Below are 15,522 nucleotides of genomic sequence, written 5' to 3'. Positions count from 1 at the left end.
CCCCCCCCCCACCCTGTCTCACGTGCACTATTTTAAATTTCTTTTGACAACGCTTTAAAAAGTATAAAACATGTATATTTGTACAGATAGTCATGGCATAAGAAAAAGATAAAGAGTTTCTTTATTAATACAATCATACAGTATCGATAGTAATGTCATTGTATCTAATTGTTCTATTTGATTGCAATTTGTTGTAACCTTCCACGTAATCGTTGCTCTAAGTATATTCTGCCACCGAATTATTTCACTGTGTACTTAGTTCTCGTGACTAATCGTCGTGGAGTCATTTTAAAAATTCATATCTTTATTTTTCAATTTTGTCTGTGTTTATGATATATTTTCGGATCACTGAATCTATTGTGCGCTACTGGACAGGTATTCAAGTGTTACTTTTGAAAAGATTAGTGTTTCTTCAACCATCTTAATTATGTCTTTCAGTTTAAGTTATATTATATAATAAGTTATGCTGATTGAAGATATTGTCTGTTAACTAACACTAATTTTCAAACTTTTGTTTGTGGTATTTATTTTTCACCAAAATGGGCTTAACTTTGTCAAGTGTTTTGGCACGTCTCTATGGGAAAAAACAGATGAGAATTCTTATGGTTGGATTGGATGCTGCTGGAAAAACAACTATTTTATACAAATTTAAGTTAGGTGAAATTGTTACTACAATTCCTACCATAGGTTTCAATGTTGAAACTGTTGAATATAAAAATATTTGCTTCACAGTTTGGGATGTTGGTGGTCAAGATAAAATAAGACCATTATGGAGACATTACTTTCAAAACACACAAGGATTAATATTTGTTGTTGATTCTAATGATCGAGAAAGAATTCAAGAAGCAGAAAGAGAACTTCAAAACATGTTGCAAGAAGATGAACTTCGAGATGCAGTTTTGCTTGTTTATGCTAATAAACAAGATCTTCCTAATGCTATGAACCCATCAGAACTTACAGAAAAGTTAGGTTTGAAACAGCTTAGAAATCGCCAATGGTTCATTCAGGCTTCATGTGCTACCCAAGGACATGGTCTAACCGAAGGCTTAGATTGGCTTTCGAATGAGTTAGCAAAGAGATCATAAGAGCCAAATAAAAGAAAGAAGTACTGATCTTAAGAGAAGAATTTGATGTTGAGCATTTTGAATTTCATCTATGTAAAATTAAAAGTGTTTAGTGACAAGGTTAGTCTAAGAACATTGTTAAAAGAAGGATTGACATTCCAACTATTAATGTCCTAAGCCTAAGCATATGATTAAGAAATACATACAAAGTGTAAGATTTGGTACCGATATTTTGGTAAAAAATAAACAAAAAACAAACCATATTTTCAACAAAACTGATATACCAAATTCTCTATACAAATTTTGTTATTTTACAGTTTACTTATGTATTTGCCTTTGGCTTTGTATTATGCATGAATAAGTATATTGTTTCCTCTTTTGTAACTGATTGTTATTGGTTAGCTAATCAATGTGTTTGCAGAGAGAGATCATGATTTTATAATTAATAAACTTCATTTTTTCTTTGGATGTATTTTATTATTAAAGAAGTGACTGATAATAACATTTGCATTAAAATGTTTTTTTTATATAAGATTCATTTTCTCATAAGTAGAATTGATATCTTGTGGTATATGTAATACTATTGCATTTGATTAATATTTGTTTATAATATAAATACGTAAATTATATATATATATATACATAGTCCAACTATAGTGTTATGTATGTGTTTGAACTAATAAAACACTTATATATGTATATATTATTATTTTTCAACTCATGAAAATGTTTCATCCTGTGTAGATTTAGTTACAGTTAATGATTCTACATAGCTGATATACCTACCGAATGTTCAGTTAAGTGTTTAACTGATCAATCAATCAATGTGGAATAATTAATGCTTTGTTTTTTCTTTTTTAAAGTTAATTTTCTCTTTGAAGAGTGTACATGGATTTTAGCCTTATTCTATTCCAAAGTTGCAATTGTAATATTTTTAATCATTGTACACTTTTTTTATAAATTGAGTATTTTATTATCTGACTAAAATCTGCAATTGTGATCGATATAATTTTTCTGATCTTGATTGTAACATATGTCAATATCATTACCACATTAACTTTTACATTAAAACTTTTATATTGCTTATTTAATTTTAGAATCATGTAAAATTGTTGATCATCATTGGTAAATAATTTTTAAACCATCAGCTAAATTGAAATCCGATATTGACTTATTCCTCTATTAGGCATTCGTAAGATACATATTAAATGATCTTATAGTTGTGATCTAAATACAATAGATCTAACATTCTAACTCATAAGTAAATAATCTATTCTCTTTATTTTTATGTTTTTTAAACAATCAAAATTAGTCAAACAGGTAAAAGAAAAACAATAGTATTTCCACTAGCTGTCTTAGATAATTTTTTATGTCATTATTTGTATTTTTATAACTACACCTAAATTATTTTATTATGGTCTTGTCATAATGGGCGAGTAAAACAGCTATCTTATTCTTGCCAACTTTTTTTTTTTATCAGGGTATTATGGTTTTTAATAATATTTTAGTAATTATCTACTATTGTAGCTACAAGAAATGAAAAACATCATTTATCTTTATGAGCTATAAATTCAGTTGTAACTATCAACAGCTGTGAAATTAAATGAAGTTTTGTATTAACAGTTGTTTTAGCACGGTGTTAAACCTAGGAGGGATTACAAAGAAGTTTTCTCACATCAATTTTTCTAAAAGAAATGTATGTATTCTAGTAGATTTTCCAAATTATTTTTATAGGTTGATCCAATTGTAGGTCATTTTTATCTTTGCAAAATTTCAGCCTTTAGATGACAAAGAACTGAAAATTAAAACTAATTCCACCTATTTCTTGCTACTTTCTCATTAACAAGTCATAAGAAGTGTATTTAAAAAAATTATAATTATGCATTTTTTCAGTCAGTTATAGTCTGTACATACATACGCTCCCTTTAAGGTTATCTGTAAGCAATACTTTTAAACTGAAAAACAAAGAGCATTGTTATTTCTTAATCAAAATCTTGTTGTTCACTGTATAGAAATTCTAAACCTAAATTCATTAGAAATTGATGGCAAGATGGTGGAATTTTGTGCCTATCTTTGAGTGTGAGCCTCAGTTCTTTGTCAAAACTAAAGTTGGTGGCAAGAAAGTACTTACATTTATTCTTTGGTTGCATAACAGTTGGCAACACTTAGTTCCCACCTAAAGAAAGGTGAACATTGTTTCTTGAAAAGACTATCAGTCTTTTGCTAGGTATCACATGCTTGTATTTATCTGATAACATCCCTCATTCTCTCAGTCCTTTGCCTACATTGAAATCCTCGTCAAAGTTAAGTAAATTCATTTTTTTTATGCAGTTTATTTCTGAACAATAGTATGTTTTTACACAGAAAGAGTTGTTTTGTTTACTGGGAGAGGTTCAGCTGTTTTCAGATATACGCTGTATTCTCAATCCTTCGCTATGTCTTTCAAAGGCCTAAGATTTATGACAAAGGGCAATAGAAATTAGCAGTAAAATTAAATTTCCTATTTATATCACATTATGAAATTTAAAACTTTTGGATGGCTATCCCTAATGCAAAAGATCGTAATAACTTCAGTTACCAAATTCATGCAAATAAAATGTTGCTAATAAAGATCAATTTTTGGTGAAATAATGTTAATCTTGAATGAAGTAAGGAGATTTTAGTTGCTAATAAATTGTTAACCCTCTAATTTTGTATCTATGTTTTATCTGTATTTGTATATCTTTGATCCTTTGTTTACATCTCATGGGTGTCTGTCCATCATCATGAAAATACAGTTGTAGATATAACAGCTTTCCTGTTTGATTACAAATTGAACTATCAATGTCAAGGCTCAGATTATTATGTGATTTAGTTATTCATTTAATCTAGAAACAGTCCACGATCCTGTCAATGTATTTTTCAAAAATTTCAATCGCCAGATGGTTAACAGTTGACTGTAAAAATTCTATTCTTCATATCTGAGTAACTTTTTTTTTTTACCATCTTCCTTTGAAAATATCAATATATATTTTGTGTTCATAAAATATTGGTCCCTGTAAAAGTGCAAGCAGTGCATAAAGATTTAATTTTCTTGACTTCTGTAATACTTGTATAAATAATACCCATGAACTACTTCAAATATCCTTGATTTTTTTAAATTAGATTAAATTGCTCTTCAAAAGATACAGTTGAACAAGTATTATGTATTATTATGTTATTTTGTGTATTTATCACAATTTCAAGCTTCTATAAATGTAAGTAAAAAGTTTTTTTTAATCTCTTTTAACTTGTCTTTGTATTGAAGTATATAGATAAGAGACAGAATGCATGATTCTTTTGTGGCAAGTGAAATCATAAAATTAAATGATACAAAATATTATTATTATTATGTTATTTATTTTTTTGAAATTCAAAGGGAACGAAAAAGGTATCTAATGAATTATTATTATTAATAAATTTATGAATATTATTATTATTAATAGATTAAGGTAGTTATTTATAATTTGTTTGTTTTATCAATTCAAGTATGTGAAAGCAAGGAAAAATCAATTCTTTCCTAATTAAAAAATTAAAATTTAACTCCAAACTGCACTCCATTAGCCACGTTTGGATATTCTAATAAAGATAAGGCTAAATTACTTTCAGAAAGTTCTTTGAATTAATCTCAGAAACAAACGAATTGTGAATTTCTTTATTCATTAACTGGCATCTAATCTTAAAAATCATTTATCACTTTTTTCTTTAAAAAGTAGTCCTTCTGCATCTTACATTCTTAAAATAAATCATTAAAACTACTGCAAACCTAAAAACAAATGAAGGTATGACTAATGAGATGCTGAAAAACGATTCCAGGAAATCTATTATAAATTTGAAAAAAATATTATGTTTGGCAACTTTGCGAATTCCTATAAAATATTTTTAAAAAATTAAGCATATTAAATTTTAAAATTAATAAACATGTAGCTATAGCCATAAGCTTTCAATTAAGGCATTAAGGTCTTTTTAAGTCTACAAATAAAAATTTCCAAAATATTTAATTTTTTTGATGAATTACTAATTATGCAACATATAGTCTCCTTAAATAATAAAAATTCTTTTTAATATTTTTTTTTTTATATCATAAAATTAAAATCAAAATACAATATTGCAATAACTCAGCCCTCTATATTTTCTCATGCAGGATAGACACCATAGCCATAGCCATAGCCATTACATTAGACAAATACTTCTAACACTTTAATAGATGAAAAGTATAACTGAAATTATACTATTTACTAAAATAAGAAATGATGTGAGCAGATAGAGTGGAAGATGACAAGAACAGCCTGTAGAATGGAAACAAAATAATCTATTCTTTATTCATAAGACCTATTTTACTTTGCGGATATCCAATATGGTTAAATTCTTATCATCAATTATTAAAAAAAAAATAGAAGTAGTCCAAAATAAATACATAAGATTTGTTGAATCCTTTTCTAGATCTACAGTAATACATATGGTTGAAGATTCAATTTTTCCAAAAATTCAAATCTATGTTTTAAAGCTTGCTATAAATTTCTTTGAATCCTGTGAATCCTTATCAACACAATAGTTATTACTCCAGTGATAATTTGTGTTATAAAAATGCAAGCATTACAGATTCTTTTATGCTTTATAAGGATATAGCCCTCTAACTTCATAATTCGTGATATAAGTATTTTTTATAATATTTCATCGTCTATTTCAGTAGAGGTATTGTTTTGTTTTTTCCTTTAATTTTGCGACAAAATTAGAGGACATAGAAAATAAAAACAATTAACTACAGATTAATGAAAAATCATATGTGATAATGAGCTCAAAATTAAAGGTCAATACTCATCACTTTGATAAGAATATAAAAGAAAGTACATAATCCAATCCAATTCAGGGTTTTCTGTCAGTAAAATAGTGTTTTTATGGAAAAAATCTATAATGCTTCAAAAATATTTTTAGAAAATATTAGAGTTACTATTTAACTAATCAGGGCAGAGATATGGTGTCTTTATGCTGTCAATGAACTTACCTTCTGCTTTGAAAGGAAACAATATTGTGTCAGTAAGACGAGCTGCATCAATACATGAAAAAATGGTTTTGTTCATTTTTATTAGGGTTTTTATTAAATAGTACCATTGCCAAAAATTTCAAATTTAAATTTGATATTTCTTGGTAATTAAACTTACTAAAGTAAGAATGCTGGAACATTAAAAACGTAGGAACAAAATGTGTAAGATGTACAAACAACTTTTTTTTTTTTAATAATTTATTTATTATTATTTACAACTAAATAAAAATATATACAACAAGTAAATTTGCTGTAGATGATATAATAACATGTGGAGAATCTACCCAATGATAGAGCTCCAACAAGAAACATTAAAATTGGAAATTGAAACTTTTTGTTAACATTTCAGAATGAAATGATTTACAGACCTTTTTAACAGAATTTATTGGAGTTTTTACAAATTCAAACACACTCATTGACAAAATAAAGATTAGAAAACATACATTAAAATTTTTAACTTTATTCATTAAAACTTTAAATTATTAATTTTTCTTAATATGATTTATACACAGTAAAGATGTTATTATTTTACTCACTATATTTAACTCAATATCTTCTCTTTGGTGTTATGGACTATGACTTGTATACTATGCTGCTTAATAAGAACGTAATATCTTGAATAAAATAATTTTTGGGATCTTTATACCCCTGCAAGCAGTAGACTTTTTCTTTATTATGAAACTATTAGAATTATGATAAGTATAATACATTTTTCTTCATTTTAATGTTTTTAAATGCAGTATGTTTAGTCCTAGCTAGTGTTATGTGAAGTATAAATAATATTAACTTGTTACTGTCCAAAAGTCCAATCACCACATATTATTTATTGCACATTTGCCAAGCAAATGCTAGTTCCTACAATTTACCCTGAGAGTAATTCAAATCAACTGATATTTCTTTGCAGTGTAGTACACATAGGAGTATTGTTAACTATAAATTAATGAATTATGTACCAATTTAGTTTAAATAGAGAAAATGTATAAAAACTGAACTTAACTCGAAATTCTTTTTGTTTGATACATTTATATTTTCACTTATTTATGAATTTGTTAGCAAATGAAAGATGAATGAAAACAGAGAAACAGCACCAAATACTGCATTTAAAAATGTTTACATTAGATACGTAAATGTAAGGTAAGTAAAAATAAAAAAGTATTAAGGAAACTAAAATTACAGTACCTGGAATAAGTTAAGAGGGGCTGTGTTTATTATTGTTTTACAATGTTTCAGCCTGATAAGTCAGCTTTCGATACAATCTCTATGTTATGTGGTGTGCTGTAATCAAGTAATATAACTCAATTATAACACTCCATATTACACAAAATTTGTACCTGAGGATGGCTTGTTCAGCCAAAATATTGTAAAACAATAAAATAGTGGTAAAGTTTTATCAAGCGATCTTAACTTAATTCACATACCTACCTTCACCTAAAATCAACTGATAAATGCAGTAAGTAGTTATTTTTTTATCAACTAATGTAATTTATTTGCATTTGAAAAAAAAAGAAGAGAATTGGTCAAATAAAAAAATATGTGTATTACCTTTAACTTGTTTTAACTAACCTTTAACTTAATTGAGAGCAATATTCTTAGTACATTATCTCTGAAACACTCTCAGGTAAGATATAGATAGCATTTTTTCAATGAGAAAAGTATGGTATTATATTATGAGATGAGGAATTACACATGACTGACAAGATAAATTTTATATTATGGTTAAGGTAGAATTAAACTTATTGATTATAAGTATAATAATTAATGATAGGACATTTAAAATAATTGATTTATTGTAAGTGATACTTTTATAATGTATTTGTCCAAAAACTTCCAAGTTTTTGTTTCTTTATTTTTTTTTTTACTTATTATTGATTGTTAATTCCAGCAGAATTCTCAGAAATATTTCTAAGTAATCATTTCTAATGAATGGAATTTTGGATGGAATGAATAAAAATTTCTAAGAAATGGAATCAAATTTTATTTTAGACTTTTTTGATTCATTTACAGGAGGTAAAGCCTAAATTTATACCTCAGCTTTCTTAGAAGATAAATGAAAAGAAAAACCTCTAGTGTACTGTGTTGATATAAATTATTTAATTTTATTTTTTTTCAAAAAGTGAAGCTTTTAGGATATTCCATTGTGAAGTTATTTTATATGATATTTCATGATTTAATAGTTTTATTATAGTGAAGTTTAAGAGTACATAGGAAGACATTGCACTACTTTTTAAAATTCATTATAAACACCTGGGAATGAATGGTTGGTGTAATTTAAGGCCGTCATCATCAAAAAAAATAATTACTAAAAACATAACAAAACATACAAGAGTAAAATCTAAATAAAAAATGTATACATGTTTGAAAAGACTGATTTTATTTTTTAGACAATATATGTATTTAATTTTAAATTTAAAGTAGAGTAAGATTATAAAAAATATTTCAAAATGGATTTTTTTATTATATATGATTTTAGACCAAAATTAATTCTAATTATGTACATTTTTAATTGATTTGAAATTACTATATTATTGAAAATCAGACAATACAGCAAAACAAGGGGAGACTTAGGTCCTCAAGTAAGGGTAAGTTTACTATAACAAAGTATCCCCAATTTCTGATGGAAAGTCACATTTTTAAGTTTTTACTAAAAAAGTGATTAATTAAATTATTAAAAGTTATATTTACTTCTGATTGAGATAGATTTGAACAACTTTACAACAATTATACACTGATCTTTATACTTTGAGAACAAACATATTAGAAATTCTATGATTATTTCTCAATTGAACTTTATAACCTCCATAACATTAAATAATAGAAGGAGTACCAATGTTAGGTAACACCTTGGAAACCATTAAAAAAAAATTGAGACAGTCATTCTTTAGAAATCCAAAATAATCCAATTTTGTATGTACATCACCTGTAAAATCAGCCGTTATATCCTCAAATGAAGGACATGTGTCAAGTTTTTCTCCAAACGCCTCTCCTTTGTTGTGAAATTGAGTGTATCTATGGGTAATCATGAATAATTGTATCTCGAATGCAGGTTACTGTGTATCTCCAATAGAGTTAGGGAAGGATGCGCTCTTCTTTCTCAAATAACATACTCCACCTCTTCCCTTCAACCATTTCAGAATATTCATACCTTCAGTAGTCAGTCAATATCTCTTTTATAATATTTATAGCAGATTCAAAGTTGAGAGCTCATTGAAGTAGGTCCATCTTCAATCCCTTCTTTGTGAGCTTATCAGCTCCTCATTCCCATACACATTGGAATCCATTTTGTGCTAATTTAGTCCTATTTAGCATTAATTGGTTGGAGTTCTTACAATGGGTAGATTCTACACATGTATGGTATCATGTCATTAATGTAACTCACATCACATTTTCTTATACATATAATACAGTTGTAAATATCAATAATTAAATTACATTAAAACATTAATTGGTGGACAAGGTTCCCATACGACTAGCCTACTTCTTCGTGTCTGCAGGCTTGTACCCTGCAGAGTGAAATTTCAATCCTTCGAGAACTTACATCAAATTCTGAAAGACTCATCCTCTCCATTCAACTCCTAATCAGCTACCTAACATGTATGAACATGCATTGTGGAGGCCTTCTGGTAAAGAGTACCTTACACCTTCAATTGGAGTCAGAACCACCTAATATAACCACAATATAATCATTTATGGTGCTAAATATCAGCGGATTTAATAGAGATTCTAGTAATAGTTTTTGTTTCATTTAGGATGAGTCCCTATATCTCACTTTTATTAGTCTTAGGCTTGGGGAGAATCCCTAACTCCTTTTTCAAGAAGTTTATTTAAAAGTTGTTGTCTCCATATCCAATCAAAAGCAGTTTTAAGATTTATCAATATTTTTATTTGAAATCATAATTTAACTTGTGCGAGAGACATTGGATTTGTTCAGCGGTATTAAGATGTTTTTAAAATGTGTATTAAGATCTTTTTTAAATTGCTGCCTGGTTATTATACATTATTTTATTTATTTCCAAGTTTCTTTTGAAAACATACTTGCTAGTGGTATTTTCCTGAATTTTTCTGGAGAATCTAATACTTTTCCTTTTTTGAGTATATTATGTCCTACTTTTCACCATGCATGCATGTATGGAAAAACACATTTATAATCTGGCAAGTCCCCCACCTTTTCTTAACAGTTTGGCTGCTAGGCTCGATATAATCTTTCCTTGCTATATCTACTCTAATATTGGTTTGATAAAAATTTTATTCTTATTTTACAATTTAACTATCCTTCAAAGGAACATCTGGAAAAATGTTCCAGGATTTGTACAGAATATTAGAACAATTTATATTCTAAAAATGAACAGGTTTTCATGGGAATGTGAGAAAATTACTTCTAAAGCATGGATACTGACTTAAATATACTATATCTTTGGTAATACTGGTCCAATTTAAAGCTTTTATTTTCGGGAGTAATTTAATTTGATTTCAAATGTCTATTTGAAAATGCCATTTTTAAGAGAATTTCACTATCTATAAAGTAAAGATACCTATATAGTTCATAATAAAATAAATACTTTTTGAGTTATGAATAAAGGAAGTTTTCTTTTCTTCATTACTTTTCTTCCTTTCTCTTGGAGATTCATTTTGCACGCATGAATCAAAAGGCTAAAACCCTACAAAACAAAAACAGAGGCAACAAAAAATTACCCTACTTATTCAAGAGATAATTGTGGCACAGAAACACAGACTAATGGCTAAAAATATGTTTTTTATACTCATGGGACTTTGAAAAACTACAATATTCTTCCTACCTGTGTGATGAGGAAATTAAAAAAGAAAACAAAAAAAAAACACATTGGGTGTATACTTACGAACTATAACAAAACAACAGGATTATTAAAACATCATTCAATAGTTTATCTTTTATTGGTTAAATACATTTTCTTTATCTTATCACTTAAGATGCTTAAACACGAATAGGGAAAAATATAATTAAAAAAAAAGTATATTAAGAGATTCAAAGAATAAATAAAATAAACATCATTATTGATAAAATGGCAATATTAAAAGGTGTTTATTTTTATTCTTTTTAATTATAGTATAACTAATAGCTTTTAATTTCACACCTGAACAAATGCTGTTTTAAATTTACAATTGCGACATATTTTCACTAGCCTTTCTGAATCCAAAATTTAATTTCCACATTCCAAGAACTGAATACTTTGAAGTTTATGGATTTGTATTGTAGAGTACTTAAAAAATATACATTTTAGGATAGTAAACCTATCTTCTTCTTCGCTTAAAGGCACAAGTACAAGTTTAAAACTTTTTCAAACACATTAAGCTACCACCATTTCCAACTATCCTTTGCATAGTGATGTTTAAGCAAGATATTAATATATATATATATAGATTTTGTATAACTTTTTTTTATTGGGTAAAACCCATTAATAAATTTATATATCATAAAAGTAATTATATAATCTTAAGTTATATATTTCTATAAATTTGATCATGATAAAAGTAATATTGGTGACTAATTGCTCCAACCAGCATAACAATTTACAAGCCACAGTAAATTTCATAAATTTGAATGTAATTAAATCATTTTGATGTGACAGATAAAATTTCAATATCTGTAGCTTGAAAAGGCACATTTCCATTTAAAAAAATGTCACAACATTTGTTTAATATGATTATATCCATTTATGAAATTTATTTTTTAAAGATAAAACTAGAAATAGAATCTAATGAAACATTTTTTTTTTATTTATTTTTTTTTGGAAAAATTCTGTGGCAATTGTATAATTTAAAAGAAAAAATTTAAATGAAACTAATACTAAAATTTTTATTTCAGTGAAGCTAATTTCCTTTCTAACACCACTCATTAAAATAACGCCATAACTGAAAAAATCAAGCCAATACATTTTAGATAAACAAACTGTAATAACAACAAGTTTCAAACTCATTATGACCAAAAAAAAAATGTTGCCTTTACAGTTTTTAATAATTTAACTATCAAGTTTTGCAATTATTTTAACATAATAGCATGTTTTATTTGTTCAACTTTTCTAAATTGAACTAGAGGAAGTTTCCTTAGTTGTTGGCTCAATAGATTATTTATTTTCTAAATTAGTTTATAGAAACTACATAAGAATTTATGAACACGGTACATAAGAAGATATCCATTTCAACAAGTAAGTAGAAGAAACACAAAGCATAATCACAGTAGTATACAGTTAGAAGCTTAAAAAAGATTTTTGAATATTTGAAAATTTTAATCAAGTTTAACATTATTACTTGGTGTCATCATGCAGACACCCATGTAATCCTATACAAATTTTCATCAATTTATCACTAACAGTATGACTAAAATTGAAATAAATATAGGAAGAGTTGGAAATTTTCCTCTAATTGTACCAATAAAAATGATCAAATATTTTGTATATAATTGAAAAATTTCAATTATAAATCCTGAAGAATGAGATTTTTTGAGTTATGACGTTTTGTTAAATGATGCAACAAGATGTGATTCTACACACATAAAGAAATATATTGAACTTTATTTAATAATTGTTTTAAAAATGTTCTATCACTGTCTAACCTTTCCACTTTTGTGATCTACTATCCATGTTGGACCTGATTTTTAAAAATATAAAATCTTTACAGTCTTTCAACTATAACTAAGCTGTTATAAATGTGGTCATTTTCAGTTAAAAATAGAAAAAAATATACATAGTAAGAAAATAAAAACTAATTCTTGATTATAGAATGTATAGGCAACAATATAAAAACAAATCACAGGACAATATACAAATACTCACACAAAACACAAACATGCAAACTGAATATCAACTTACCACTTATATTTATGATACATATGTACATAATCATAAAAATATACACTTATAACACAAAGTAAAAAACTTATATTTGTTTTCACTTAAAAACTAAATTTCAAACAATATAAAAATAAAATAAAAAGAAGAATGCCTTGTATAGAGGCATTAAAAGTTCTGACTTCTACTTAACTTTATTAATCAAGGACAGTAAATATGTATTAAGTCTAGCAATAGTTGAGCATTTTAGCATAGAATAGACTTAAAACTATCAAGTACTATAAACTATCAATGCTGTGTTATTTTGTACAAACAGCAGATATTGAACGTCAACAAAACTTAGATTTTCTAATTAATTTTAAACATTCTTTTATGTCTAATATATTTTTACTAAATATAATAATTAACTATGCACTGCTATAATTTACTATGTTTACATTTGGCACAGCAACATAGTTTTTTTTCAATTCATTTATTTTGCAAATTTTTGTTTCACCGCAATTAAAAGATAAATCTTCAATTATTTGCATTTGACATGACAAGAATCAAAATATGAGATTAATAGATCAAATGTTTTTTTTTCTCATTTTTATTCCATTCTAGTCATTAAATTCTATTTAAATTTACTTTTTATATATAACAGTAAAATAATTTAAACATATTTCATTAATTTATAGGGGAAAATAATACTGAATAAATAATCTTCCTTAACTATAAAAATAACTTCATTATCGTGGTAATTTTTCACAGGTTTAACTCTTCGAAGAACATGGCTAATCACAAATTTGGCACCGCAAATATTCAAAATTCTGATTTAATACTATTTATCACTTTTTTGATTATCATTTAGAATAATTAAAATGCTAAATGGTACTAGTAAATATAGTCATTAAGAAACCCTAGTTGATTTCTTTTGGTAGTAAAAGTTACAAATACCACTTAATAATTTTTTGTTTTCTCCTGATATCTTGTAAATTATAATACATGATATATTATTTATGCCACCATGAGGAGCATTTTACTTATTTCTTCTTTGTTTTACCTTCATATAAATCAATAAACTCATTCACATGGATTCTTCGATTATAACATTATAGTCTGAGTTATACATAAATACTTCAATTAATACTAAAATCATTCGGTTTTCTGGTTTTTAACACTGACTTTGGAGATAATGTAGGTCAATGTCTGTAAAATATATTACTATCAGATGAGTACTAAGTGATTTTATAGGGAAAAAATCTATTTAAAAAGCAAACGACGCATTAATAACTTTGACTAAAAATATTTAATTACTTTGTTAAAAGTAATTTAATTTTCTATGTGAACTTTTTTTTAATAAGGCAATTTGAGTCAGTTAGTTAATTAATCATTTAGTCAGACTCTAATACTAAATAAAAGTTAGTATTGATAGATGTATTTTAATCTTTGCCCTAATAAGAATTCAATATTTAAAAACTTTGTACTAAAGTCTTTTATCTAAGTCCATAAAAACAGTTTTAAAACCATGATAAACATACTTATTAGACTAGATATTTTTAGTTGTGGATGAAGTTATGTCGTTGACCATGTTCCAAAGGGTTTGAAAATGCTTCGGTTTAGTAAGGCTAAACATGAAATCTGTTTGAGGATTTCCTGAAATCATTTCTTCAGTAATCTCTTCACCTATGCCGAGATCACCTAGAGGTGTGTGAGTTAGGTTCAGTTTTTTTGCAATAGTTCCTAAAAAAAAAATAAATAAATAAAATGATGTTAACATAACAAAATATTAAATGATAAGGTTACTTTACAAAACTATTTAAAAATAAATAAAAACACAATTGGTTCATGGATTTACAAATATTTGTTAACTTCATCATTTCATAAACAATATCTAATAATGATAATAATGATATAGTGTTTATTTGCCTTTGGCTGTAAGATGAATTATATTTACAAAAATTTTCCAATCCTAGAGAATTAGTGATTAACTTTACGGGTAACAAAAAAGAATAAGGTCAACCATTGGATTGCAAAAGTTGGCATTTTAAAAATGGTTGAAAGAAAATACAATGTGAAATTATAACATTTCCTTAAAGGCTCATGTAAAATTTGTTGGCCTCTAAGTTTGGAATCAGTTGGGTTACCAATTTATAATTGAAAGGGGAGAGGGTCACTCAGGTTCAAGTTGCTTGTAAACCATGATTCCTATGGTACATAGGCAGCATGCTTAAATGCATATTGTTATGAAATGATTAAATAAATAAATGTCAATGTCACATAAATAAATATTTATTGATCAAATAAAAAAACATAAATACTAATTAAGCTAGTTATGCATACATTTTAACATTAGAAACCAGAAATTTCAAATATCTTTAGATAAAGATAGGCTATACCTGCCCAACATCAAAGAACATCTACCACAGGACAGCAATAAAGAAGATCCTCAGGGAAGGATTTGAGTAGCCACAAGAATTATAAAAGCTTTTCACAGATAATAAATTGAACCTATTCACAAATGGATGGATATATATGGTATATTATAAGGTAATCTACTAACCTTCATTTTTATATAAAATATCTCTGTGTATTT

General features: G+C 26.5%; 2 protein-coding genes across 2 annotated transcripts in view; one reads left to right on the top strand and one right to left on the bottom strand.

Annotated features, from left to right (window-relative positions):
• Positions 1–185: 185 nt before the first annotated feature.
• On the top strand, positions 186–1,532 carry Arf102F (ADP-ribosylation factor 2). Its single transcript, XM_014424305.3, has one exon. It carries the CDS (start codon positions 540–542, stop codon positions 1,083–1,085), a length of 546 nt encoding a protein of 181 aa, XP_014279791.1. The 5' UTR covers positions 186–539; the 3' UTR covers positions 1,086–1,532.
• Positions 1,533–11,015: 9,483 nt separating this feature from the next.
• Positions 11,016–15,522, bottom strand: part of LOC106683075 (beta-1,3-galactosyltransferase 5) — a 9,169-nt gene continuing 4,662 nt past the window's right edge. The window contains exon 3 of the mRNA XM_014424300.2: positions 11,016–14,669. Within this exon, the coding sequence (XP_014279786.1) occupies positions 14,476–14,669 (194 nt within the window). The 3' untranslated portion in view covers positions 11,016–14,475. The remainder of the gene's footprint in view (positions 14,670–15,522) is intronic.

This window comes from Halyomorpha halys, unplaced genomic scaffold (assembly GCF_000696795.3).
Source record: "Halyomorpha halys isolate HHAL.00 unplaced genomic scaffold, Hhal_1.1 Scaffold462.1, whole genome shotgun sequence".
Classification (NCBI taxonomy): domain Eukaryota; kingdom Metazoa; phylum Arthropoda; class Insecta; order Hemiptera; family Pentatomidae; genus Halyomorpha; species Halyomorpha halys.
The sequence above is the reverse complement of the archived record's forward strand: the minus strand, read 5'-3'. Positions and strand labels throughout refer to the sequence as shown.